This window comes from Lonchura striata, chromosome 33, assembly GCF_046129695.1.
Source record: "Lonchura striata isolate bLonStr1 chromosome 33, bLonStr1.mat, whole genome shotgun sequence".
Taxonomy (NCBI): domain Eukaryota; kingdom Metazoa; phylum Chordata; class Aves; order Passeriformes; family Estrildidae; genus Lonchura; species Lonchura striata.
Window position 1 is genome coordinate 1,163,572 of NC_134635.1, and position 27,516 is coordinate 1,191,087.

The following is a 27,516-nucleotide window of genomic DNA, read 5'->3' on the forward strand; positions in this document are numbered from 1 at the left end:
ATTGGGAGGCAAACGGCACAGAGAAGGGGTCAGTGTGTCCCCTCTCATGCTGTGGGCACCCGCCTCTGACACCTCCCTGGCCCCTCTCCTGGGAGGGGAGATGGCACCTTGCTGCTTCTCCGCAGCCTCACTTGAAGCTGGGAGGTGGCAGCAATACCCTGGACCCCCTGGCACCCCCTGCCCCCCGAGCCTCAGCCCTGCTACACCCAAACCTGGGGTGATGCATCCCCACACAGCATGGGGGGCCCAGGCATCCAAGCTCTGGGGCAGGGGTACCCCCAGACTGGGCACCCCGGGCACCTACCTGGCAGTGCCTGCGCCCCGGCCGCCCTGTGCTGCGTCCCCTCACATCGCGGCTCCGCGGCGCTGTGCCTGGTAAAGCCGATTATGCACCGGCTTTGCAGCTCTCCTCCTCCCCAGCGTCCCCTCCTGCCCGGCTGCAGTGCCTGGCACGGCCCGGGGGCACAGGGTCCCCTTGGCAGAGCGTGCGGGTCATCCCTGTGGTAGGAGCAATCCTTCACTCAGGTTCTGCACCCCCAGCCCATCCCATCCTGGGGAGCGGTTGGTCCCCCAAACTCAGAGGAATCTCTGAGTCCTCACCTCAAACTCCACCCCTGTCCCTCTCTGGAGGGCTCTTTGCCCAGCTGGCCCAGTTCTTAGCAAGCCACCCTCGGGTGAGCCAGGGTGTAGGGGGCCACCCCGGTTCCCCCATCCACAGTGGGTGTGAGCCCCAGCCCAGGCTGGAAAGAGATCCCTGGGGGTCCCTTTGTTGTTGGGGGCAGCACAGCACCCCCAAATCCCCCTGGGCAGCAATGATGACAGCACACAGCATGGGAAGGGTTCAGCTGTATTTTGACTCTGGAAGAAAATACAGGCAGTAATACAGAAGCTTTGCAAGCATAGATACATACACGATCTCCCCAAAACCGACTGGAGTGGGGGGCTTGTCCTGGCACCTTCTCCAGCCCACCCCTCTGCTGCACTTGAGGTCGGGAGGGGCTGCAGGCGTTTCCCAGTCAAGGCAAAAAGGCAAGAGATCTGCCAATGGCTGTATGGACTCTTGCCAAGGGGAAAGCTGCACCTATCAGACCCCAAAATCCACCTCACTCGAACAAAAAGCCTTCCTAGATACTTTCCTGACAAACCAACTCTGACCTGGACTGAGCATCTTTCTCTTAATCCCTGAAACAGCTGCTGAGCTCTGGCCGCCAGAGACGAGCCCGAATAACCGCAGCCGAGGAAAGGTGGGGTGAACCCCTCTGCATGCAGTGGCTCTCGAAGACGGGGCCTGGGGGGCCCCACTAGGGCTGAGCTTGTGGGACCAAGGTCCGTCACCCCAGCTGTCAAATCCACCTGGTCCCAAAAGGCAGCTCCGGTGCTTTCACCTCCCCTACTCCATCTCCACTCAGCTGGGCTCCAGTGGGGCTCCAGCCCGGCCCCCACCTCAGCTAAGGCACAACTCGGCTGATTAAGGAAAAGGGCAAGAGGTGCCTGGGACGGGGAACTTGGGGAATACAGTACACAGAGCACGGGAGTGCAGCGGGCAGGGGGCTGGGGAGGGGGCAATGGCCACAGAGAGACGTGGGCATCACCCGCGAGCTGCCAGGAGCCCCCGCGCCAGCACCGCCAGGAATCACTAGCAAAAAAACACAGGAAAAGGGGAATTTTGGCTTCAGATCCCAAGGAAAAGGGTTGTAAAGGCACTGTGCTCCATTTGAGACAGGACAGCAGCCCCTGTGGCACGCAGCTCCAGTGGGTATGGCTGCGCTTTTCCCTGTCCTATGTAAAAAGCTTTGGCAAAAAAGGTACAATCTAAGGAGCATAAGGAGCATTTCAACTACAAACTCCTTCTGCATGGCTGCTTTGTAAACACAGTTCTTTGCTGTCTTTGGCTGAAGTTCTAAAAAATATTTGAAGCTGAAAAGCTATTTTTTGGTTTGGTTTTTTTTATATAGAAATAGATTTTTTTCTTTACAAAAAAAAATCAAAGCATCTTTTAGCACTTTTAATATATATATATATATAAAATTCCTGCTATAGAAAACAAAAAAAAAATAACCTTGGTTTTTGATATCTTTTTTTTTTTAAGGGAAAAAAATTCTGTTGCTTTGGGAAAAAAAAACAAACCTAGCTGGAGACGGGCAGGAACCACAGGAATGCGCCACGGAATTACATGATGCTGCAGTTCTGCACAGCCTGAGCCTGGGAGAGAGAAAGAAAAAGAGAGTTAAGAAGACCCTAGTGTCATCATCCATTTGCTCTGACTGCAAAGTGTCCAGTGGGATCCTTTGGATGCCCACAGTGCCCCCAGGTTCTCCTCCATCCTGGCCCTTGGGGTGTGATAAATAAGTCCTCCCAAGCTGGGATGTTCATAGTTCCAGAATTTGAGAATTATTGGTAGGTGGTTTATGAGGATTATAATATCGACTAAGAGTATCAATATAGAATATATTGTATATTAATCTAATATATAGATATAAAATGTATATTCAAGTGCTGAAATATTCACATTGCCAGCATGAACACTTAACTGCAGTGGAATGAGTGATGGGGAGGATGGGGAATGCTCTGGGGTGCCCAGGGGGCTGAGTGTAAGACAGAATGGGGTGGGAAGCTGCTCTGGCCACATCCCTTTCCAACCCCTCTCAGAACCCCCCACCCCTTACAAAGAGCTTTGGGTTTGTGCGAGCCCAAAGAGGAAGAGGAAGAGCAGCGAGAAGGAGAGGTGGGAGGGGACAGGAGCCTTGCAGCGCTGCAGGGAAAGGACGGTGCCAGCACGGGGTGGGCACCCAGCAGCAGCGGGCAGTGCGGTGCCGGGGACCGGACAGCGGCCTGGCACGCTGGGCACTGACCTGCCTGCGGGGGCTGGAGCTCCCCAGGAGGTAGTTCCTGGACACCAGGCTGTCCCCCAGGCCGATGCCGGAGTCGCCCATGCTGCGGTAGCTGCGGGTGACGGTCACGCTGGAGGTGGATGAGCCCGAGGACATGGTGCTGATGCCGGCGTTCTGCGTGCCCGACTTGTCGGCCGGCTGGCCACACGTGCCACAGACCACCGTGCGGGAGCGCAGGTTGTATTCACCGGGGTCCCCAGAGCCACTGCAGCCCTGCACACGGGGGGACACACAAAACGGCCTCAAGCCCCTGCCAGAGCATCCTCTGCACCCTGAGGATGGCGGCGGCAGCGGCGTCACCCAGGACAGCTCTTCACATTAGGCCTCGAAGAGAATCTGCCTCACCTGTCCTCTCCACCACGTGGTTTAAAAATAATAAAACAGAACCCTTATTATTGCGTTTCTAATCCCAAGAGAGTGGGGCCAGCACGCTGCCAGTGGGTGACCTGCCCTGCTGCCCTGAGCTTGCACCCTGAGCTCTCCGCACATGGGAGACACCTGAACTGCGTTCCTGAAAACATCCTCTTCCTCACCACTGTGAGCTGGCAGCTTTCCGATGGGAAGTTTGGTCTTGGAAAGGATTCAGCCTCCAGAGGAATGGGCAGCAGTGGCTGCAGGAGCTTGGCTCCTCTGTCCAGGGGTAAGCCAATATAGAAGAAAATCACAGAATCATGGAATGGTTTGGGCTGGAATGGACTTGAAAGCTCATCTCATTCCAGCTTCCTGCCATGGGCAGGACAGCTTCCACTATCCCAGGTTGCTCTAAGCTCTGTACAACTCGGCCTTGAACACTTTAGGGATGGGGCAGCCACAACTTTCCTGTGTAACCTGTGCCAGGGCCTCAGCACCCTCACAGGGAACAATTTTCTTCCAGTATCCTGTCTAACTCTGCCCTCTAACTGTCAGTGGGAAGCCATTCTCCTGTGTCCTGTCACTCCATGGCCTTGTCCAAAGTTCCTCTTCAGCTGTCTTGGAGTCCCTTTAGGCCTTGGAAGGAGTTCTAACATCTCCCTGAAGTTTTCTTTTCTCCAGGCTGGCCCCAGTTCCTCCTGCCTGCCTCCAGAGCAGAGAGACTCCAGCCCTCAGAGCATCGTCATGGCTACTTCTGGACTTGCTCCAGCAATTCTGTGTCCTTCTTGTGCTGGGGGCCCAAGAACTGGACCCTGCACTGCAGGTGGGTCTCACAAGGGCAGAGGAGAGGAGGACAATCCACCAGCTCAACGTGCTGGTATCAATCTCAGCACAGCTCTTCAGATCCAGAGAACTCAAAGGGCAGTTGATGATGGATGTTCCATTTTGCTCCTGCAGAGCTCTGCAAGTGACATCCAGAAGATCTTCCACCCTTGCTGAGGCATGGCTTGGCCACGATGGAACCTCTCTGCATGTGATTCCTGTGGGCATTTCGTGTGCAGGACACAGAGCCCCTGCAGCCTGGGTTGCTGGGGGGTGCTGGGCTGCAGCCAGGGATGTTTCTCTCAGAGAAGTGGCTGCAGCTCTGCTCCTGGCACGCTGCCTGCTCTCTGCCCACTGCCTGCTGCTCCTCCTGGTGCATATTTCATCTCCGTGTGGGGAAAGATGGACTGAGAGGAAGGACAAAGCCACCTCTGGATCTGTTCCAGCACCCTCATGAAGCAGAGAGAACAGAGCAGCTGCTGACAAGAAGTGTCATCCATCAACTTCCCACCATCCTATCCTCCAAGCAATGCTCAGCCTCCCTCCGACTCTTCTGGCCCTTTTCATGACATGTCAGGGTTCCTTAGGCTTGGAGACAACTTCCAGTAAGGTCTTCAGAGCTTTTTTAGTGAGCAGCAATCTCCTCCAGATGCCAAAGGTCTGCTGGCTTCTCTCATGGAGTTATTTCCACAGCAGCCTCCCCACTGCTTTCTCCTGTATGCCTGATCCTGTTTGATGCTGAGCTCCTTCCCACCCTGCCTGAAGCTGCACCCCCCGGACCCCTCGGAACCAGCGGCATCCCCAACCTTCTACTCACATGGTGGTGGCGGTGGTGGATGCTCATTTCCTCATCGTCCTCATCCTCATCATCGTTGATGATCACAGTGCGGACCAGTTTCCGCATGGCCACCTCCTGCAGGGGACAGGGGGTGAGTTGGGAGGGTCAGTGCCAGCCGCCCCCTCCCCGTGCCAGAGCTGCCATCGGCTCTCACCTCCCCGTTGGAGTTGATGAGGGCGGTGCGCAGGCTGTCCCCGGAGCCCCAGCTGCTCTGGGTCTTCCACACCAAATTACTGGGGGGGCTGTGGGTTGCTCCAGCTCCTGAGGCCCAGATCTAGGGAAAAAAGCAGGAGAAAAGTGACTTCGCTGGTCTGCAGACTCCACAGCTCGGGAATGGGAGTCTATCACCACAAAAAGCCACACACCAACCACGTAAGCGGCCTGGCAGGGTTTGGATATTGCCTGGATCCTCTGCCAGGCAGTGACTCACCGTGACCACCTGGCCAGCCTTCAGGGTGTACTTCGGGGGGAAGCGGTAGGTAAGGGGGGGATCGTCCCCATTTTGCCGCTTGATCTGCCAGTTGCCCATCGCCTGGTCCTGTGAGAGAGAGCAGCGACCTCAGAACCCCGGTTCCTCTCCAACTTGTCCCATTCACCTCCTGCCCGTAGGGTGAAGCAGGGCTGAACCTCACCCCAGGGACTCTAGGGATCTCCCTGAAGGCAAACTCACCTCGTTGGACTTGTTCCTGAGACGGACGAACTTGCCCTCCAAGTCCACCTCCTCCACGCCAACACGGCCACTGGTCCGGGCATGGTGGGAGAAGCTGGTCCGGCTCTCACTGTCCTCCAGCTTCCGCTTCTTGGAGGAGCCTGGGGTGGACAGGTGGCTTCGGGATGCACCTTTGTGGGATGAAGGGCTGGGGGACAGCCTCAGCCTGGCGGGGGGGAGAAGAGGAGATGAAGCCAGTGAGGACACGAGGGCTGGGACCCGTGCAGCCCAGAGCTGGGCACAGCGCCCTGTGCTCACCGCTCCTCCTCGCCCTCCAGCAGCTTGCGGTAGGCGTTGATCTCCATATCCAGAGCCAGCTTGATGTCCAGCAGCTCCTGGTACTCATCCAGCTGCTGCTGCATGCGTGCCCGCATCTCGGCCATCTCCCGCTCCTTGTCGGACAGCAGGCGCCGGTTGCTCTCGCGTTCCCTGGCCAGAATATCCTCCAGATCGTGCAGCTTCGCCTCCTTGGCAGCCAGCTGTGGGGAGGGCAGGTGAGCGTGGGCCACTCCACCTGGGACCATCCCCAGGAGGTGACCGTCCCCAGGGCACCCTTTGGTGTCAGCTCACCTGCTTCTGCAGCTGGCTGACCTCTGAGGAGAGGTTGTCAATGCGGATACGGGTCTGCTGCAGCTCCTCGTGGGCAGCACCCACCATGTTGCTGTTCCTCTCAGCTGACTGCTTGGCATTCTCCAGCTGGGGGACAGGACAGGGGAATCGGCATCTCAGCACCCACAGCCCACCCGTGCTCTTTGGGGCTGAAGGGAGAGGAGAGTGCCGTGGGGAAGCTGCTCACCTTTGCCCCGTAGGTTTTCTCCAGTTCCTCCTTGTACAGCCTGATCTGGGCCTCGTGCTGGCTCCGCAGCTCCTGCAGGGCCTCGGAGAGTTTGCTCTCAAACTCCCGCTGCCGCCCGTTGTCGATCTCCACCAGCCGGGTTTCGTGGCGCCGCTTGGTCTCCCGCAGCTCCTGGGGACAGCAGGGGACACGGTCAGGGAGGGGACATGACACACCTAGAGGGGGTGATCCCAGACCCATGGCAGCACACCGCAGCTCACCTCGCTGTAGATGTTCTTCTGGAATTCCAGCTCTTCCTTCAGGGTCTGCAGCCGGTTCTCAGCGTCCACACGGCGCAGCATCTCATCCTGCAGCTGCTTCTTGGCTTCGCCCAAGGCACTTTCCAGCTGGCAGGGAATCGAGAAGGACCATCACAGTGGGCTCTGGGCACTGCACCTGGCATGGCTGGGGACCCACCACCCAACTGCATCTGCCCCACAGCCCCTGGCACAGCAGGGCCCTGGCAGCCCCAGGCAGGGAGTAAAAAGGGATCCCTGGGTCAGCTGGAGACAGAGCTGCCACTGCTCACCTTGGCCACCTGTCCCCTCAGGTCCCGCACTTCATTTTCCAGATTCCTCTTCTCACCCAGGGCCGTGGAGAGTGCAGCCTCCTTGGAGTTTAGCAAAGCCTCCACATCCTTAAGGCGTGCCTGGGCGGTCAGCAGGTCCCCTTCCTTCTTGGCATTCCTGCAGGGCAAAGGGTGGCACAGGTGAGTGGCACAGCAGGAATAATCAGTCATCAGGAAATAATGGAATTGTTTTGGTTCAAAGGGACCTTAAAGCTCATCTAGCCCCACGCCCTGCCATGGGCAGGGACAGCTTCCACTAGACCAGGTTGCTCCAAGCTCCACCCAACCTGGCCTTGAACACCTCCAGGGATCCACAGCTTCTCTGGGCAACCTGTGCCAGGGCCTCACCACCCTCACAGAGAAGAATTTCTTCCCAATATCCCATCCAACCCTGCCCTCTGGCAGGGGGAAGACATTCCCCCTTGTCCTGCCACTCCAGATCCTTGTCTGAAGTACCTCTCAAAATTTTCTAGTCACTCTAAGTACTGACTCTAAGGTCTTGTCAAGCTTCTCACCCACCAAAACCTCCAAGTTTATCTCCTCAGGGCTGTTCTCAGAAAAGTCTGTGCACTGTACACGGAGCACAAACAGCGTCACTCCTGCCCCCCTCTGATCACTCCCAAAAGTGCTGCACAGCCGTCCCCAACAGCCACCCACCACGGGGACCAGCACATGGCATCCACCCGGGGACCAGCACATGGCATCCACCCGGCACACCCAGCCCCAGCTGGGATCCCAGCGAGCAGGAAGGGAATGACTGGCAGGGCAGGAGTCTCAGGGTGGTGCAATCTGCACGCCAGGCACGGCAGGAGAGCAGGCCGGGCGTGCTGGGATGCAGGATGGTGGGACACTGCAGCATGCTGCGCTGCGGCACAGCCGTACAGCATGGCATGGATCTGCGCTGTGAGGGGTGGCAGAGGCCACCGTGGCATGGGACAGTCAGATGTGCTAGCGTGGCTCAGCACGGCGTGGCATCGATGGTGGAGCTGGGGAGGAGCTGAAACTGCCCCATAGCCAGTGCTGCCCGCGTGAGTGGCCAGGCAGAGCAGTCGGTGGCACCCCGGCAGTGCCAAGAGTTCCATGCCAGGGAGCACCAGGGGCTGGGCACTGCCCTGCTGGGGCTGTGCCTCGCCGTGAGCTCCGCTGGTGCTCGGTGGATGCAGAGCTGGGGTGCCTCAGCCCCCCGGTCCCGCCTCTGGCATCACCATCCACCATCCTGCCCCCCTCTCTTTTCCAGCCCTCTGCCAGCAGGTCAAAGCCGCTCCTCTGAGCGGGGAATCCGATCTGACTGCACCACCAAAACACGGCCTGCAGCTATTTTGGTAGGTCCTATAAAAAGAAAAGACCCAGCGGCCCCCCAGCAGCCGCCAAGGCCGCGGTGGGACTGCCACCCCAGCTCCGTCCCAGCGGGGTGCGGGGCTGGCGGGGGGCCCGAGGACATCCCGAGCGAGGAGCGGGACCGGTAGCGGCACGGACGGCGTTTCCACACTCGCAGATGCGGGAATTGGAAGCTCCTGGATTGGCCAGCAGCAGATTTTCCCCGCATTTCTTTTTGTTTCCTGACCCGACCAGCATGGAGAAGTTATTCTGTTATTTTGGAGATTAAAGCAAAGGTTTCAAAATCCCAGGCTACTGTTTCTAAGTGCAAACCTCCCTTCAAATCCCAGGATATTCCATGTTAAAAGAGTAGGAATTCCACTTAAGGACAGTTTAAAAAAAAGCAACAATTCCTACACGTACAGTAACAAAATTCAGAATCACTTAAAGTGCTGCTGTCAGGAAATGCAGAGCCCAAGAGCCTCTGGGAATCCAGGAGCAGATTGCAGACTTTTTCTTGGAAGTGAGTGAAGATCTGTCTTCTGCCTTTCTTTCAGTTTCTGAAAGCTCCTTTCCCAGCCCAGAACACTCTTTATTGTGGTGTAAAGGGCTCAGTGTAACGTGTTGGATCTGTAATGAATTTTAGAATGTATCTGTGGTTGGATTTTCATATTTTAATGTTTAGGGCTCTCAGGTAAGAGGGTCTCAATGATATGCACAGAGTATGATTTCATAGTCCATAAATTCCATAAAACAGCCTCTTTTATGTCTAAATAGCATTTAAGCAGTCTAGAGAATTTGGAATTTAGCCCACAGTGGAATAACTGACCAAGAAATGCTGCTGGTCCCCATTTCCCAGGGAACCACAGTCTTGCCTGCCCGAGCTGCTGCTGGAGCTCTGTGCTGGGTCTTTCCTGTTCAACCCACTCCTTTCGTGCCAGTGACTCACAGGACAAGAATGCCAACTGGGAGCGGGTCCGAGGCTCCGGGGCTCGCTGAGTTTTCCCATCTGGCCCTGGCTCAGCCCCGTGGCCAGCGTGGCCACCCCAGCAGTGCCGGCGGGTGCAGCCCTGTCCTTCCTGACCGAGTGAAGTGCCCTGGGCTTTGCTGCTGCCCTTTGCTTGCCGTGGCAGCTGTGGAGGTCTGGGCATAGCTGGAGGACACTGGCTCGTTGGGATGGGGCTCCAGCACGACCTGGATGATATAATTCTTTCAGGGGACAGCAGCTCCATTGACCGGTGACAATGGAGGGAAAAATGCTGAGGGTTACACTTGTGCCTGCAGCAGATCTGCCCTCTCCTGGGACCAGAAGTATCCAGGGTTCTGGGCATCAACACCTGGAAAGCCCCACAGTAAATCCCAAACGACTCAAGCACAAATCCCTTTTCCTTAGAAGCCTCCTGTGCTCAGCTCTGGACCCCACTGTGAGAAGAGCCAGAAGCATGGAGCTCACCAGCCACAGGACTGAGCCAGAGGGAGAGGGGTGAGACAAATCCTCTCCTGTCCTCTGCTCTGGCGGGTCCAGTGGTTGGCAGAATTTGGCTCCCTGGGCCCTGAGCATTTCCCCCATGTTCCTTCCAGACACACCCTGACCCTGGACGTGGCAGCAGTGTCTGGATAAGGTATCAGCACACAGGGGAGTCCCCTCTGGCCCTGGGGACCCCCAGCCCGCTGCTTCACACTGGCCCTGATGATCCCTGCTCCAGCCCAGCCAAGGTTTGAGTTTTCCCTTCTCTGCCCTCAGGTCCTGCTTTTATTCCCGGGAAGCCTCACAGGCTCCAGCTGGCACTGGGCTAAAAATAAAAATTTCCATGGCAGCTGTGTCACTCCCACTTCCCCGGACAGGAGGACGAAGACAGACCTTCCTCCTTCTCCCCAGAGGGTTTCACTGGCTTCCCCATCCTGCCTGCTAGAGCCTACAAGATCCCAAATTCCCCAGTGAAAAGAGAAGCAGAGACTCATTCTGGAGGGCTGGGTGCCTCCAAATCCCACAGGATCTGATCCCCTGTGCTGTGAGAACCACGGGTGAAAACAATCCAAGAGGAGAAAAAACAACACAGGCATCAAATCCTCAAGAAACAAATATCTCAAGAGAAAAGATGGAGGGAAAAGGGGCCTCAAGACATTTTATTTTTAGCTTTTAAAAGCAGGAAGAAGGGAAAAAAAAAAGGATTGAAAATTGCAGCTGAGCTGCCAGAAAATTCAAATGTTAATGGAAAGTTGGATCTGCTCTGGCTGTGCTCAGCACAGACAGACGTGAGGATGCGAAGTCGACGTGATGGATTTAGAGAGGGCTCAGGAACAGCCCTGCAGAGCAGCATCTGCTACTGCTCCCCCCTCTCTGCCCCAAAATCCCAGCCAGGAAACCTGGCAGGTCTGGGCACTCCCTCTGGAAAAGTCAAGACAGGACAGAGTCGTCAGAGCTTGTTGGAACAGCTCCAGGCATGAGCCCACCAGGCTGCTGGAAAGATGCCAACCCTCTCCGAGATGCCAGAGCCCACTCAATGCGTTTTTAAGAAACACTCTTTGGTTTCCCTCCCCTCTATTAATCCCCACAAGTGTTCCTGAAGCATGGGCAGCACTGGGCTTTGTACGCTGGAAGAGGACCAATGAGTGGGATGGAACTCAGAGGTGCAGGCGTTCCCCTCCTTCCCTGCCTCCAAATTGCAGCTGCCCCACCCTGGAAAAGGTGCCAGCTCAGGGAACTCGCTGGCTCCTGCCCCATCCCTAAATCTTTTTGGATGTCTGCAAATCCCCCCACACTGCAGGTCTCGGTCCCACCTGGCTGCCAGGGGCCACAGCTGCCTGCTCCTGGCTACCCTAGAAAAGGCTTGGACACATTTCCAGCTTGGGAACCCGAGGCAGGAGTGGAAGTGTGTGCCCATGGAAGTCTCAGATTGCTGGGAGGACCCAGGAAATCTGCTTTGCTCCACCTTGGGCAGGCAGGCTGCTGTCCACGCTGCCTCCAGTGCCAGGGATCTGTCCCAGGCCACCACACATACCCCAGGGACCACCCCCCATCCCAGGGATCACCCCCCAGTCCAGGGATGGTTCCCCAGTCCCAGGGGTTGTTTCTCCATCAAGGATCGTTCCCCCAGGGACCAGGGCCCCACAGGACAGGCAGCAGGGACAGCACGAGGAGAGGCGGACCTGGAAAACCTCTGCAGTGGGGCAATGGGAATGTGGCAAAGCAGCTTCTCCCAGCTTCTGACTCATCTGTGCCGCAGCACCTCTGCCAAATCACCAGGATAAACACGGGCTGGTCTCCTAGCAGGGGAGCTGGAAATAGCCAGCATGATGTCTGCACAGAGCCAGCATCCTGTGGGGCACCAGAGGCAGCTCGGGATGCCAGCACATGCACACGTGCATGGAAACAGCTTCTGCATCTGGCATCAGCGGTGCCAAAGAGCCTTCCTGGTGCCAGGGTCAGTGCTAGCCCTGCCACACGCTCCTGATACACTCGTGACATGCTCAGCCATGGGGCTGAGGGACTCGTCCATCTCCACGAGGCCCCAGAGGTGCAAAACCAGCTCACTGGCATCTCCCAGGAGGTGAGCTTCCCCTCCTGGAATTGGGATCTGGCCTCTCCTTAAAATGAACCAAAACTGCTGCTTCGTTGGGAAACAGGAAAAAGCCTTTTAGGGGGAGGCAAACAGACCACCCTGTCTAGGATTCCCCAAATCCAAGATGTTCCTGTCTCTCCACAGCTCCCAGCACCAGGAACACTGCTGGGAGCTGTGGGTGCACACACACTGAAGTGATGGAACCTGGATACTGATACCGCCAGGAATCAGCCACACACATCCCCCTGAAGGTTTGAAAAGCTTTTCTCCTCCTGGATGCACCAAAGACCTGCCACCCTTCAGCCTCCCCTCTCGCCACAGGAGAAACTCTTCAGCTTCAGCAGCCACGTGCTGCTTAAGAGCTCAAAGCACATTTCTGGGAGCAGATAGTGCATTAATTGTTCAGAATTAACAATGCTGCAGCTCAGTGCTGGCTGGGGAGCCCCAGAGTGGCTCCCTCCCTGTCCAGGCTGTCACGCCAGCTGGTGATTCACCCCAGCCTCCACCAGAGCTCGGAATGGAAATCCCAAGTCACTGCCTGACGCTGCTGTTTGGGCTGATCCCCCATAGTAACAGGCCAGTCCGTGGTTTTGGAGGGTGGGCGGCTTTACCAGAGGGGTTTCAGAGCTAGAAAAGGGGGTTTTACCCTTTTGCCATGTGGGAGTCATGGGGAAATGGGAAGGATTTGATTTTCCACAGCCCACGTTGTGTTTTTGGGGGAGGTTTGTGTTAGGAATAAATCAGACAAAGGGCAGGACTTACCCTCCAAGTGTCCCAGCTTGGAGTATGCATCACAACACCCCAGGGTGGTGTCTGCCAGTGCCTGGCTGCCTGGGAGACCCCCTGCCACCTGTGGGACCCCATCTGCTGCCTGTAGGACCCCCTGGTACCCACGGAACTCCTTTGCCCAGCTGCAAAGAGGATGATGCAAAGAGATGCAAAGAGGATGCAAAGTGCAAGGAGGATCAGGCACTGGAGTCTCCAGTCAGGGAGCACAGGGAGCCCAGCAAAATGAGGGCAGGATTTCCCTGTGGGGAATGTCTGCACCCAGCCCTGGCTTACCTGGAACGAGCCTCCAGCCTGGGGTGACACGCAAAGAGCCACCAGCAGAAACTTGATTTAACAAACCTGGCCCAGCCCCAGGTCTGTGTGGGAATCCAGAGCTTCCCTCTGGCTGCCCTGGGACCCTGGCAGGGGTCAGGAACCCCCTGGACAGAGCCCCCAGAGACACTGGCTGTGATCTCTGTCCATGGAAAAGAGTTTTCAATCTTACAGGATGAATTACAAGCTCTCAGTGTTTGATAGAAGTAATAACTAAGTGTGGAACGGATGCAAAAGTAAAATTTTAGGATTCTAGATGAGGGGTCCAAAGGGGACAAGATGGAGGAAATTGGGTGTGCCTTGTCCTTTTTCTCCTTCTTCATGCCCTCCATGTCTCACTGTGGTGTTGGCATTTTTCTGTTGGTTCAGGCTGGGGACACACTGTCCAACGTAGGTGACAGATATTGGCACATTATTGTAAATCCAGCCCAGGGAGTTTCTGGTATTTAATGTTTGTCACATCCCACTGAGGGCAGAGCCCCACACGCTGCCCTGCAGGACAGAGCTGGGCAGGGCAGCAGAACATGTGAGAGATAAACAGAATAAACAACCTTGAAAACAGCACAGACCAATTATGGCTTCTTCTTTGGAAATGGGGCAGAAAGACAGAGACTTTCTACAATCTGTGAATCATCAATACCACAGATTCTGACAGGTCTGTTACCAGAACTTGGGAATTACATGGCACTGGGAAAACCTGGCCAGTGTCTGTGCAGGTCCTGAGGGGATGGGCTGAGCCTGGGGTTTCTAGAGGGAGGCCAGCTCCTCGCTTGAAAAAACTGCATTTTCCTCTGAAAAAGTCACCAGTGCTTGAACAGGCTGCCCAGGGCAGCGGTGGAGTTGCCCCTTCCTGGAGAGATTGAACAGACAGGTAGATGTGGCATTTGGGGACACAGCTTAGTGGTGGCCTTGGCAGGGCTGGGGGAACTCGATGATCTTGGAGGGCTTTTGCAACCTAAACTGTTATGTGATTCTATCTCTTTATAAACCTGAACATCTCAACTTCTCAGAACACCAGACATTGGTCAACCTCACTCACAGCCCAGGCTCAGCACAGTCCAAACCCATCCATTCCAAACATGCCAGCCTGCCTTTTCCTAGCTTCCCATGAAATCTTGAATTATCTAAAAGACACTTGATGGCCTGGAATTGAATCATCCTAGATATAGATTTAAGAAAAATTGCCTTTATCAAGAAAAGGAAACTTGCTAACAAAAGCTTGGAATTGAGCTGGAAAAAGAATTTTTTTAGACACAACTCGAATATGTCAATACACCACCTTCCACACTGCTCAATTCCACTTTCTGAGGGCAAGATTTCTGTAGAAGAGACACGAGAAAAAAGCTCTGAGATCACAGAATATCCTGAATTGGAAGGGACACACAAGGATCAGCGATTTCAACTCGTGCACAGGACAGCCCCAAAAATCCCACCATGTGCTTGAGGGCGTTGTCAGCTTGTTTTTCCCAATCCAGAATTTGCCAACAGTTTACAGTGCTGTCTATTGCTGACTACAGCCAAAGCCTTTGGGAAGAGGAGGGAAGAAGGAAATTCCAAGTCTTCATGCCACTACTCTGAACACTCACCATTTTAACAAGTCAGATTTGTACAATTAATATAGTTAAATTACATGTAAAGTCATGACAAATTAACAATTAAGCTTTGGACTGCATGAAATTGAAGTTCTGCCCAGCCTTGACTATCTTACTCCAACACAACAAAAGCCAACTTTTGGATAATTGGGCTAAAACTTAATGGGAAAGTTGTGGGTTAATGGGAAACTTAATGGGTTTGTTTGGGGTTTTTTTCCACCTAGAACAGCTCTGAGTCCTGCCCCTCCATGGAAGCCCCAGAACATTCCGTTCACTTCAACACATCCTTCGGATGAAGGAGAAACGCTGAGCCCATAAAGCACCACCTCAAAGGAGGAAGACAAAGCAGAGATTCCCGGTGTTTCCCTGGGAGATTGGGCATGGTGGGAGCCTTACAAAGGAAGTTAAAACCCAGGAGCTGAGTCACTTGTGTTAGTCATGTCTTCGGGAGGGGAGCACTGGGGGAAAACAGCCGTAAGCTCGTGTTTAGCTAGGAACTGGCAGCTCAGCCAGGATGTGGAGCAGGGATGCAATCCCAGCCCCAGGAGAAAGGAAGCATGCTGCCACTGTGCAGATGTGGCTGCAACTCCCTCTCCTCTGCTCACACGTGCAGCTCCTGAGCCCAGAGGGGGTGGGAAGGGATGCGGAGGTCGCTCTGTACCGGCTGCATCCTGATCCACAGTGGAAACCAGGGCCCTGTGCAAGGTGGGACAAGGCAGAAAGGAGCCAAGAGAGGCAAAACAGGGGATGAGTTCAAGGCCCCCTGTTTCTCTTCAGAACCAGCAGCTCGCCCCATTTTTCATAAATTGGGTACGCAAAGCATCTTGCCAGCAACATTTGCTTAAGAAACAAAGCAGGGGATTGTTGGGTCCAGATGCCACACATACTCCCAGGAACAAAAGGGTTTGCTATCCCGGCTCCAGCAGCAGATAAAGGCAGACAAGGTGTTTACATTGCCACAAGGTCTGTTTGCATGTGGCGGTGGCAGCGGGGCTGGGGCAGGCTGCAGTGTTGAGTCACTGAGGGCTCCAGCTGGAGAGGCTGTGGGGATGGATATGGACGGGATTCCAGCAGGAAAATGCAGCTCAGCACAGAGATGAGCAGCGACCAAGGTGCCTGGCTGTGGTTTGCTTCACTGTGCCATGTGCAGAGCTGCCAGCACACCTCTGCCCGCTTTCCCTGCCAGCCCGCGTGGCACGTGGGCAGGAAATCAGCACTTCCCCAGAGCGGGGACTGCAGATGTGGCATCCCTAGAAAGCACAATTTAGCCCCAATTGCTGCTTGCACAGCACTGCCTGTGAACAGAGCCACCGTGAGATGCTCCAGCCTTCCCACCACCTCCCTCCTGCCCAGCCTCGCCACAGGCAAGCCCCAGCTGGTGGCTTTCTGCCCTGGAACTGCAGAGCTGAGGCTGGATTCACAAAGCAGCATCTCTGCCCTGAAAGCAGGGCCTGGTAGCCAGCCAGAACCAGCAAAGCAGGATGCCCAGGGCTGAGGCTGCTCTCCTGAGTGCTCCCCTTCCTCCCTAAAGCCCACGAAAACTGCCCCGGTGTCTCGCAGCACAGCCTGCATCCCGCGGGGAGCACCTCGCGCCCCGCGGCTGCTGCTGGGCTCTCTGCCACGGTGCCAGGAAGGAAGGGGCAGAGCAGAGCGGGACTGGGCTGGGAGCCCCAAAGAATGGCCCCGGGGAGCCCCAAAGAATGGCCCCGGGGAGCCCCAAAGCACGGCCCCGGGGAGCCCCAAAGCACAGCCCCGGGGAGCTCCAAGCACAGCCCCGGGGAGCCCCAAAGCACGGCCCCGGGGAACCCCAAAGCACGGCCCCGGGGAGCCCCAAACACGGCCCCGAGGAGCCCCAAAGAATGGCCCTGGGGAACCCCAAAGCACGGCCCCGGGGAGCCCCAAAGCACGGCCCCGGGGAGCTCCAAGCACGGCCCCGGGGAACCCCAAAGCACGGCCCCGGGGAGCCCCAAACACGGCCCCGAGGAGCCCCAAAGAATGGCCCCGGGGAACCCCAAAGCACGGCCCCGGGGAACCCCAAAGCACGGCCCCGGGGAGCTCCAAAGCACGGCCCCGGGGAGCTCCAAGCACGGCCCCGGGGAGCCCCAAACACAGCCCCGGGGAGCCCCAAACACAGCCCCGGGGAGCCCCAAAGCACGGCCCCGGGGAGCCCCAAAGAATGGCCCCGGGGAGCCCCAAAGCACAGCCCCGGGGAGCTCCAAGCACGGCCCCGGGGAACCCCAAAGCACGGCCCCGGGGAGCCCCAAAGCACGGCCCCGGGGAGCCCCAAAGCACAGCCCCGGGGAACTCCAAGCACGGCCCCGGGGAGCTCGGGGACAGCTGGCACCCTCAGTGCTGATGGGCACCGGGAGCCCGGGGGCAGCTGGCACCCTCAGTGCCGGTGGGCACCAGAGTTCCTTTGGGCACCGGAGCCCCTTTGGGCTCCCAGCCCAGCACATTACGCAGCCACACCGGCAGCTCGGAGGCTGGTTTGGGCTCACGTTACTCGGAGGGGGTTTTAGGGAGAAACTGTGTCCTTAAACTGTTAATAAATAACCCCAACGAACTGCAAGTTCTTAGCTCCAGTTGAGCGCTGCAGCCTGGCGACAGCAAGCTCTGCCTGACCGGGATGGTGGCACTGGGCTGGATGGCAGCAGGACGCGTGTGTGCAAAGCAGCAGCCAGAGCAAGTGGCACATGATGCAAGAGGGAGGAGAGAGCTCTGCTCTCAGAACCTTGCTCCTACAGAGGTGCTTCTGAGCCACTCGCAGCCCCGGCAAAAATCCAACAGCTTCAGGAGAGCCGTGTTTGTTTCTAGCCTGGCTCTGCCGCCTCTCCGCAGGGACACGGCCCCAGTGCCTGCAAGGTGCAACCCCATCATTAAGGAAGGTACAGTACAGGCAGGGAAGCACCCACCCTGCGTGCTGGGGAACTTTGTCCCTGCTGCTGCTGCAATTCCTAGCTCTGATAACCACGGAAGGCAGAAATAGAGCATTGACTGCAGCTTGGGGGACACCCCAAGCCAAGGGCACTTTCACCTTCACTGGAAAAAGGTGACTGGTATATGACAGAGGACGTGAAACGTTGACTCAGCCTCGCCAGGAGCAGAAGTGTTTTGTGGTATCTCTGTGGGCTGAGTTCAATGCACCTCATTAACCAACTTCCACACCCTTCGGTTTTCCCCAACACCCACAAGCCCTGGATCACGCCATGGCTCATGGACATGCTGCAACATCCTTCAGGTACAGCAACAAGGAAAAATGTGGGGATTTTATTATACTTTTATCAAGGACATGGAGTGACTGGGCAAAGCAGAATGGCTTTAAAGTGAGAGGGCAGACTTAGATGAGGCATTAGGAAGAAACTCTTCCCTGTGAGGGTGGTGAGGCCCTGGCATTGCTCAGAGAAGCTGTGGCTGCCCCATCCCTGGAAGGATTGGGTTCTCCTGGGTAGCAGTGTCTGGCTGTCACACAGATGTCTCTGCAGTCAGGGCTGCAGCTGCCACTGCACCTGGTGGGGCTGGGGGCCCAAGCCAGCCCCCACAGTTGTTCAGCTTCACACTGGGGATATTCAGCCCTGGGCAGGGAGGGGAAGGGAGCAGAGGCAGGTGGGCATGCAGCCCTGACACCGTGCTGGCTGGTGGCAGCTGTCAGCAGAGACAGGTTTTACGTGGCACCTGCCTCAGCTGCTCGGGAACGTGCTGAGCTGGTCACAAAGGAACAGGCTCAGCAAACAACCTCACAAAGAGCAGGATGGTGAAACAGGTAATGCGGCCAATGGTGGGACAGTGGGAGGTGATTCCCAGCTCACCCTGAACCCACTGGGCTCACACTTCTTGGGGAATCCTCCATGACAGCTCTAATTTTGGCCAGGATCAGAGGGACTCTGGTGACTTCCTCCTTTCCTGGTTGCCAGCAGCACAAAAGGAAACTACCCCTCCCAAAGGGCATGAATTCAGCAGAATATGGAGCTGGCAGCCGCCCCACATGTCCCACCCTGGCTATGTCACCTTCTCTGTCTGCATCCCTGAGCACTACACGGAGGAACTCCCTGTTCTCTGGGCCCCAGAGTTTGAGTGTTGATGGGACTCAAGTGAAGTGACACGTGCAAGGCTGGAAAACACTTGTGGCAGCATGTGAGACTGGGGCAGGCTGTCAGGGATCCAGGATCCATTCCCACACCAACTCAGCCCTGACTCTCTTTGCAATTTCTTCTCTTTAATCCCCAGCTCCAAAGATAAAGTCCTTATTTACCAGAGAGGATCCTATAATCCTAAATATATATAAGGCAACAGGATTTCCTCTGACTCCCCTCATCTCTGGGAAAAGTGAGGGGATGAGCCATGGCTGGAAGACACTGGCAAACACAGCAGTGGGAGCGAGATCACAAACCAAAAGTGCTGGAGGCACGTTTCTCTGCCACAATTTTTCTTGGAAAAAGAGGGGCTGGATGTTTGCACAGGCGAGAATTCCTCTCACTGGGAACAGTTAATGAAAACCTTTGCCTGGAAGAAACGTTTTGCCACGGAGCCCTCCAGCCCTGCAGCGTGCCAGGGGGGCTGGCATGCCTGGCCAATCTGAGCTGCTGGCTGCAGATGTCAGGAGACAACCCATGTGTCCCCATGGCTGGAGGTCCAGGGTGGCTGGTGTGTTTAAGAGGGTCCCAGAGGGCCACGGAGGTCTGGACCAGCCCAGCTCTGTGTTGATGACTCCCCCTAAAGTATCCCCAGCTGCACAAGCTGCTCTTTGTTTGCTCCGAAAGGGCAAAGCCTCCTCCCAGCCAAAGCATTCCCTCCCTGGCAGGGATTCCATGAGGCAGACGGGGGAGAAGCCCAGGAGCCTGAGGTTTCACCCCACGCAAAATGTTCCAGCACAAGCTCATTGCTGCTGAAGGAAGTGCATGGGCCCCCCCCCGCTCCCCTCCACCAGCAGCCCTGAGCTTTAATTCTTTTTCTTCCCTTTTTTCAACTAAACAGGTTTTGTTTACCTGTTCCAGCCTCGATGGGCATCACTGAACAAAGCATGGGGCAAAACCCTTTGGGCTGGGGAAGGCTTGTGGAGTTCATCTCCTGGCACCCCACTGCTGCCTCCCTTGCTCTGCCCCTGCATGAGCTTCCCTCCACAACAATGTTTGGGAAACAGGAGATTTGTCCTCATTAGGGCCAGGGATGAGATCTGGGCCCCAGGAGGAAGAGGCCCTGCCCAGGCACTGCCTTAATCAGGTTAGGGGCTGCAAGTCAGGAAGGCATTGCTCATCAGCGTGGTACTAACGAGGGCTGGTTCCTGCCTTGGAGAGGGGAGCTGGTCACTGTGTGGCCACCACATGGCCACTCCCTGCCCGTGGAATGGGCACTGAATCCCTCAGGTGTCTCCTGGGACTGAAGGTGCCCAAGGGCTGTGTTCTAGAACCCCTGGCATCCCCTTGCACTGTGGGGTGTCTCCCACTTGTGAGATGGGGTGAACTCTCATGGAGCAAGGCAAGGGCTGTGGCTCTGTTCACCCTGTGAGTCAGGAGCCAGCTTAAGGAGAAGGGGCAATGGGCAGGACCAAGCACAGAGCATCTCTCCAACCTCCATGGAGGTGCCATGCTGGAATCCAGGTGTCCTCTGAGGAAAGGGGACAGAAGCTTGAGGACACCAGGGACAGGGGCAATTCAGACTAGTCCTATCTCTACCCGTGGTCTGATGATGCCGCTGCTGCCAGCACCCCTGAGTCACCAGGCACCCTCCCCACACCCTCTGCTTCGTCTGAAGCGTGGCTACAGCAGAGCCAGAGCTGGGGACACGTGTGGCACCAGGGCAGGCAGGATTGCCCAGAGGACTCCCTTGTCCTGGGGCACAACCAGTATCAGGCTGCACAGGGCTGAGGGTCCCCGTGCCAAGAGCCAGGTGGGTGCTTTGGGAAACCCCTCCCGGATCAGCCAAACAGGCAGTGGGAAAATCCCTCTGGAAACTTTCCCAAGACAAGAGCAGTTGGCCAGGAGCAGAGGGGTGGCAGGGGGCAGAGGGCAGGCAGCCCAGCTCTTCTCAGACCCTCCTCCACCCGTGCAGCTCTCGCACTCATGCACTGGTACTGGTTAGACTGGTCTCCTGTTTGCACAGCTTGTCCCCCTGCAGCCAGCAGCTCTTTCCCCACCCCAGACAGAGCACCCAGCGCCCGGGGCCGTGTCACATCATGCCCTGGCACCCCGGCCCCCCACCCTCCCTCTGTGCTGCCGAGACAACCCCTGCACCGGGCAGCGGCGATGCTGTGGGCGCTGATAACGCGGCCCCGGGCGCCTGCCCTGCGGGAGATACCCGGCGCTTCTCGGGGCCGACGGGCACAGCGAGAGGCGCAGAGGGCTGCGGTTACTCATTAGCCAAAGTCTCACCGTGTCAAGGACAGTGAAGCGGCCCCAGGGCTGGCCCAAGGGCTCAGGGTGGGCGGGGAGAGCCGGCAGCGCGGGCACATCCCTGCCCAAGGGGATGGCAGGGAGCAGAGCAGTGTCACAACGGGGCCCTCCTGGTCCCGCCAGCACCTCTGACCCCTCCGCAGGGTTGGGCTCGTGGCTGCCCCATTCCCTCATGCCCTAAAGACTCGGACACCCCAGTCAAAGTGAGCCCAAGGAGCAGCATCGCAGCTCAGCAGCCGACTGTGCTGCTCTCTGAGCAGCCCTGGCACAACGAGCAGGTCCCCGGGGACACAAGATGAGCTGCAGCCTCCTTGCAAGGGTTTAGGGGTTGGGGAGCAGCCCTCATGCCGCGCCCTAGGAAGAGGAGACAAACCAGAGGCAGGAATGAACAGCAGCGGCTTCCCCCGCATCTCCGCTCTTCCATCGCAGCGCCCGTGACTCACAGATGACTCAACACGGAAACACCCCTGTCCCCCCGAGCACCTACTGCTCTCCAAAACCCTTCTCTCGGGCACAAGCTGCTCTCCGGGAACCCCCGCGAGTCCCAGCACTCTTTCAGGGCATTTGTCAGCGCCCGGGAACAAGCGCAGCAGCTCCCGGAGCGCGGCCGGTCGCAGGGAAAAATTCCACATCCGTTTTCCCCACGGCTGGCTCCACAGCGCAGCCAGCTCCCCTCCTGCCACGGCTGCGGGCCGCGCATTTTTTCCAGCCCTCGAAAGATCGTGGCCAAGATAGTTCTGGGTTTGCACAAGGTAGAAAAAAAGCCTTTAGACAGCTCAGCTCCTCCTCTCACCAGCATCCCGATCCCCGGGATCCGGGAGCGGGGATCTGGCGAGCAGCAAACCGCCTTATCGGAGAACGAAACTGCCGCAGCGCACGGGAAATAGAAAGCTAAATATAACCCCACACGGCTTTCGGATACGGCTCTAACAGGCAGCACAGTCCCTCCCTCCCAGGTAGAATATTTATGGCATCTGCTAAGGAAGTTAATTTTAGCCTCATTTGGTACAGGCTCAAAACGAGGAGTCCAGAATAAGAGGCAAGAGATCAAACGGAACAAGAGGGGGCTGTTCCCGCCGCTGCCCAGCCCGAACACGGCTGCGAGCCAAAGCTGATGACGGAAAGGGATCGGCTCGCTCCTTCCTTGGAGCAGCCTTCGGGAACTGAGCGCCGCAGGGACACGTCCCGACGCTGCACGGGCTGGCAGAGCCCAGGGGAAGCCCAGGGCCAGCCCCTGCTTGGCCAGCAGTGCCACCGGCCAGGGAGCCCCGTGTCCTCAGGGGACCTGGGCTGGTAACCGGTGACAGCCCTGAGGAGGGCAGAGGAACCCAGAGGCAGCAGGGAAGGGTCCACGAAGGCAGGGAGGGAAAGAAACGAGCCCGATGGGCAGCGGCTGGAGGAATTCGTGCCTCAATGGGAGCACATCACCCAGTGACAGCTGGTGGGAGGGGGACACGAGTGCTACCCGCACACTTCTTCCCCCAAAGCCAGGGACCCCACAGAGTGGGAGCAGCTTGGCACAGGGAGGGTTAAAGCAAACAAAACCTGGAGCAGGTTCTTTAACCGGTGCCAAAGACAGCAAAGGAAAATAGGACGAGCAGGCGAAATCCGTAGGCAGGACAGAGCCAGCTGGCTGGCACGGCTTCCCGGGCTGTGCCGGAGCGTGTTTAGGAATAGCTCCAGCATGACGAAGGCAGAGGGGCCGCCAGCCCGGCGCTCCCGGCCCGCATAGCACCGACCCTGCCGGGGGCCCAGGGCATGTCTGCTCAGCCCCTGCCCCAGGCGTGCCCAGCTCCGCTCCCAAATCCCCGCTCCAAGGGCATCCCGGCCAAAGATGGCGCTTGGAAGGAGAGCAGGAATGACGAGAGAGCTTCTCTCCTCTTTTGGTCCCTACCACAGACACTCCAGCCCCGGCCAGGCCACGGATTTTTCCTCTCTCTCCCTGGCTCCTCCAGGTCGCTCCTTCCTCCCTCCCGGCTCCCTGCCAAGCATGACGACAGCACCCGTCCCGCCGCAGTCCCCGCCATCCCCAGGGCACTCACCGGGCTTTCAGCTCCTTGTGCTCCTCCCGCACTTTACTGAGCTCCAGCTGCAGCCGAGCTCTCTCCTTGGCCACCGAATCCAAGGTCTTGCGGGCATCCGCCAGCTCCGACTCGTAGGCAGCCTTGATGCCCGAGACCTCGCGGCTCACCACCTCCTCGGACTCGGTGATGCGGAGCCGCAGCCCGGCGTTCTCCAGCTCCAGCGAGCGCACCTTGTCGATGTACACGGCCAAGCGGTCATTGAGCTCCTGCAGGTCCTCCTTCTCCTGCAGCCGGGTGATGCGTGTGGGGGACAAGGGGGTCCCCGAAGCCCCGCTGCGGGTGCTCCTCTTCTGCGAAGGCGTCGCCATGGGGTCCGGCGTCGAGGCGAGGGGCACGGCTCAGGTCACGGCGCGATGTCCCACGCCACCCGCCCAGCTGTCGCGGCAGCTCCCGGCGTCTGAGTGACTTGCTTATATCCCAGCTGGGCTGTTCACTGGGAGGAGGAGCTGAGAGGCGGCGGCGGGTGGAGTTATCCAAAAGCTGGGTGGAGACAAGTCGCATCAGTCCCAGCCCTTCCTTAGGAAAGGCTGGGAAAATATCTCTGGGTAGAGGGGCCTTGGGAGGGCGTCTCTGGGGACACAGTCCGGGGAAACCCCTTTGCAGGCTTTTCTGGGGCGATTCCCTCGACAAAGGCTGCATCGCAGACTGGGAGTGACAGGGAAAAGGAGGGGGCTGCAGGGAGGAGGAGCAGCCAGGCACCCCCAGGACCCTTGGGCGGAGCACTTCCAGGACATTGCTGTCCCATAGGACAGGGCAGGGCATGGGGGGTCCTGGCACACCCTGAATGCAGGAGCCACAGGCTGCACAGGACCCCGAGGTACCTGAAACTCTGGGATCCAAGGACCCAAATGCAGTCCTGAAACACCCTGGTCTGGGTTCCCCTGAATCCTGAGGCATCACACACAAAGAGCACTGAGGCACTAAAGAATGCCACCACCCACCTACCCACTTCCCTGCACTGCTTTTGCCCAGTTCTCTCAGCACTGGTATTCCCCATTTCCCAGCTCTCCTCAGTGCCAGCTGTGCCAGTTTGTAGCTCCCCAAATTCTGAGCACCAGTTGAGCTCACGTCCCAATTCCCTGACTGTTTCCTGTTCTCCTGCCTCCCAGCCCCCTCCAGTCCCACTCAACCACCCTTCCAGTATGGCCAGCTCCCAGCAGGGGGGATTCCCAGTCCTCCCAGCAGGTGCGGGGTGCTCTGTCTCCCTCAAAACGCTACCGAGACACAGACAGCTCATGATTTCCAGATCTGCCAAATGCTTCCAGGCACTCCCAGCGCTACCAGAGGGGGGATGTCCCCTCCTTGGACTTCATTCCCCCTCCCTGCATTGTGCTCTGGAGCCAAACCCTCCCGTGTGTGAGAAATGGGAATAAAATGACAATGGGAGTGGAAAAGCAACGCTTTTACACCCTAGAAATGAGGGGGAGGCGGGGGTCCTGGGGGGAGATCCACCTTCCTCCGTGTGAGCTCCTCCTTGGAAAGTCGGGCTCTGCAGAAAGGAAAGACGGGAAGGCAGCTGCACCTCGAAGCTGGGGACGCTGGCGAGAGCCGGAGCACCCCAAAGCACAACCTCCCCCAGGCATTCCCTGCGAGCAGAGGGGTCCAAGGTCAAGGGCACAGCCACGCCGAGCCGCCTCCGGAGCCGCGGCCGCCCGGCTCCTCCTGTCCGCGCTGCAATCCAAGCTCGCTTTGCTGCTCCGCTCGGGGCTGAGGATGACTCACACAGCAACGGAGCAACACACGCAAACACGCAGAGCACACACAGGACACGCGTGTGCGCTCTCCGGCAGTGATTAACCCGCCCGCAGCCGCGCTGCCGGGGAAAGGACCCGGCCACAATCCGGGGGCACTTTCAAAAGGCAACAGCTCAAAGCCGGGAATTGCCCCGGCACCACGTCAAAGATGGGAGGGGAAAGGGGGGAAATGGGGGGTGTCAGCTGGGCACAGCCATCCTGGCACTGCCACAGGGAGGGGTTGGGGGTGAGATTCCCCCTCCTTCCCCACCGTGGCTCGCAGGGAAACTCTCTCTGCTTGGAGAAGCCCCCTGACTGCTGTAGGCATTTCTGTGCCACCACTCACTCAGCACTGGTCTCCCTGCGTCTCCAGGGGGGTCTGCGCTCCTTCACGCCATTCCTTTGTTCAGTGCCACACAAATTCCTCCTTCCCTGCCTCCTCGCCTGTCCCAACACCTTTCCTCCCTCCTCCCACGCGCATTGCCCGTTCCCTGGTGGGGGGACCCCGCAGCCCTGGGGGCACCCAGCGTGTCACGCCCAGGGCAGGCGAGAGCGGGCAGGAAGGCGCTGTGGCCGGGCCACGGGGCTGGCAGCAGCCGGGGACGGCGGGCACGGCCCCGAGGAACGGCGGGCACGGCCCCGAGGGCGGCGGGCAGGGCGGAGGGCGGGCCCGGCGCGCTCCGGGACGCGCGGAGCGCCCGCCCTGCGCGGCTCCGCGCTGTTTTCTTTCAAACCCCGAGCCCTGGCTGGGAGGGAAAGCCAAAGGCCGTTTCGCCCGAGGGTGCTCTCCAAGCAGGAGGTGCCTGCCTGCGTCCGGGGCATCCGCGGGGGCACTGACCTTGGAGCGTTTTCCTTGGAGCGTCACGAACGGCAGGGCTAAAGCTGACTTGCCTTAATGTGGGAAATGGCATCCAGGGTAAAGGCAGGGAGGGACAGGCTTGGGCAACAGCTGGAAATCACAGCTAAGGGTCACTGGCACAGCCTGTCGCTGCTGATCTGGCACTCCTGGCTCCTCGTGCTGCCCCCAAAGCTCCTGCTGTGAACGGGAGCCCGGCTCAGAATCCCACCCTTCACTGCCCGGGGGACCAAACCTGAGGGCTCCCCCAGGCTGGGCATCGAGGGGGGACCTGGGGGAGCCTGCTTGCTCTGGACCCCGCAGGGGTTGTTGGCAGCCGGAGTGAAAAGCCCCCAGGGAGGGTCAGACTTCAGCTCCTTTGCAGCAGTTGCTGCACTCGCAGCTCCCCCGGGACGGGGTGGACAGTGCTGTCCCCACGCTGCTCCTCTGCAAAGCCCTTCTCCTGGACACAGACAGCCCCCTGCTGCTGCCCTTCCCCACCACCCCCAGGGGCAGGGGTCCTTCCCCACCACCCCCAGGGGCAGGGGTCCTTCCCCACCATCCCCGGGGACAGGGACCCTTCCCCACCACCCCCAGGGGCAGGGGTCCTTCCCCACCACCCCCAGGGGCAGGGGCCCTTCCCCACCACCCCCAGGGGCAGGGGTCCTTCCCCACCACCCCCAGGGGCAGGGACCCTTCCCCACCACCCCCAGGGGCAGGGGCCCTTCCCCACCAACCCCCGGGGGCAGGGACCCTTCCCCACCATCCCCGGGGGCAGGGACCCTTCCCCACCACCCCCCCGGGGGTATCCCAGCCCCACACGGGATGGGACGGGGAGCTAGCACAGCCCTGAGCCGGTCACTGGGTCTGGCAAAGCAGTGCTTGGCACCTGAGCAAGGCAGGAGGGCTTAACTCAAACCAGATGAGCCAGAGGACTGGCTGTGCTCCCTGGCTCTGGCACAGGCACGGCGCTGCGCTTCAGCCACTAATGTGGATTCCACCAGGATCCAGTAACGTGGATTCCTCCAGGATCCACTACCGTGGATTTCTCTGTGTTCTGTGACACCAAGGGAACTCGGGGTGCAGAACGCTGCAGCAGAGTAATGGGCAGTGAGGGACAAGGCACAGAGGCTGGGCCTTGGGGAGAGGCTCTCAGCAGAGGCTGCATCTGACTCACATGTCTCAGAAGGCAAAAAGCAGCCACATCCCTGGAATTTCAACGCACTTCCGGCTCTTCAGCCTCCAAAACCAGCCCAGTTTTGGGGCCTGTAATTGATACAATTTCGTGATACAAACAACGTGTGGGCAGTGATGAAGCTGGGTTTGGGAGTGACGAGGGGAGCTGGAGTGCCAGGGGCCCCCCTCTCCTGCTCCCTGGCTGCTGCTCTGGAGGGGCGCAGGAAGGGACGAGCCCCGGGGCCAGGCAGTGCTCCTGGGGCACCCCTGTGGGCTGCTTTGCTGGTGGCTTTCCAGGACCCTGGGCTTCACTTCCTGGACTGCACAGCTTTTGCAGGTGCACAGCAACCCAGGGCTGAGCCACCCCTGTCTCCAGACACCTTCCAGGTTCTCTCCCCAGTCAAGGTAGTACCTCAATCCTGCTCCTGGCACAGGGCTATTTCTCCTTTCCAGGGCAGACAAACCCCATCTCCAAGTGGGGCTTTTCCCCTTTAAACCCATTCTTCTGCCCAAAGGCCCATCCTTAGCCCTACACCCCCATCCACCTCTCTACCAGGAGGAGAAGATCCCAGCCTCAACATTTTTTCCCATCTGATCCCAGAAAGCAGAAAATTTCTGGGCTGGATGCACACAGCAATCCTGATCCCTTACAGCCCTGGCTAAGTGACACGCCCAAGTATGAAGAGACAGATGGTGGAACAGGCAGGAATGGGAT

The 27,516-nt window shown here is 58.2% G+C and overlaps 1 protein-coding gene across 1 annotated transcript; it reads right to left on the minus strand.

The window, feature by feature from the left end:
• Positions 1-831: 831 nt before the first annotated feature.
• On the minus strand, positions 832-23,497 carry LMNA (lamin A/C). The gene is made up of 12 exons (XM_021532195.3): positions 23,016-23,497; positions 6,976-7,132; positions 6,668-6,793; positions 6,408-6,578; positions 6,182-6,307; positions 5,870-6,090; positions 5,573-5,777; positions 5,333-5,440; positions 5,057-5,176; positions 4,882-4,977; positions 2,853-3,104; positions 832-2,202 (listed from the first exon to the last, which is right to left on the minus strand). Exons 1-12 carry the CDS (start codon positions 23,363-23,365, stop codon positions 2,170-2,172), a joined length of 1,965 nt encoding a protein of 654 aa, XP_021387870.1. The 5' UTR covers positions 23,366-23,497; the 3' UTR covers positions 832-2,169.
• Positions 23,498-27,516: the final 4,019 nt, after the last annotated feature.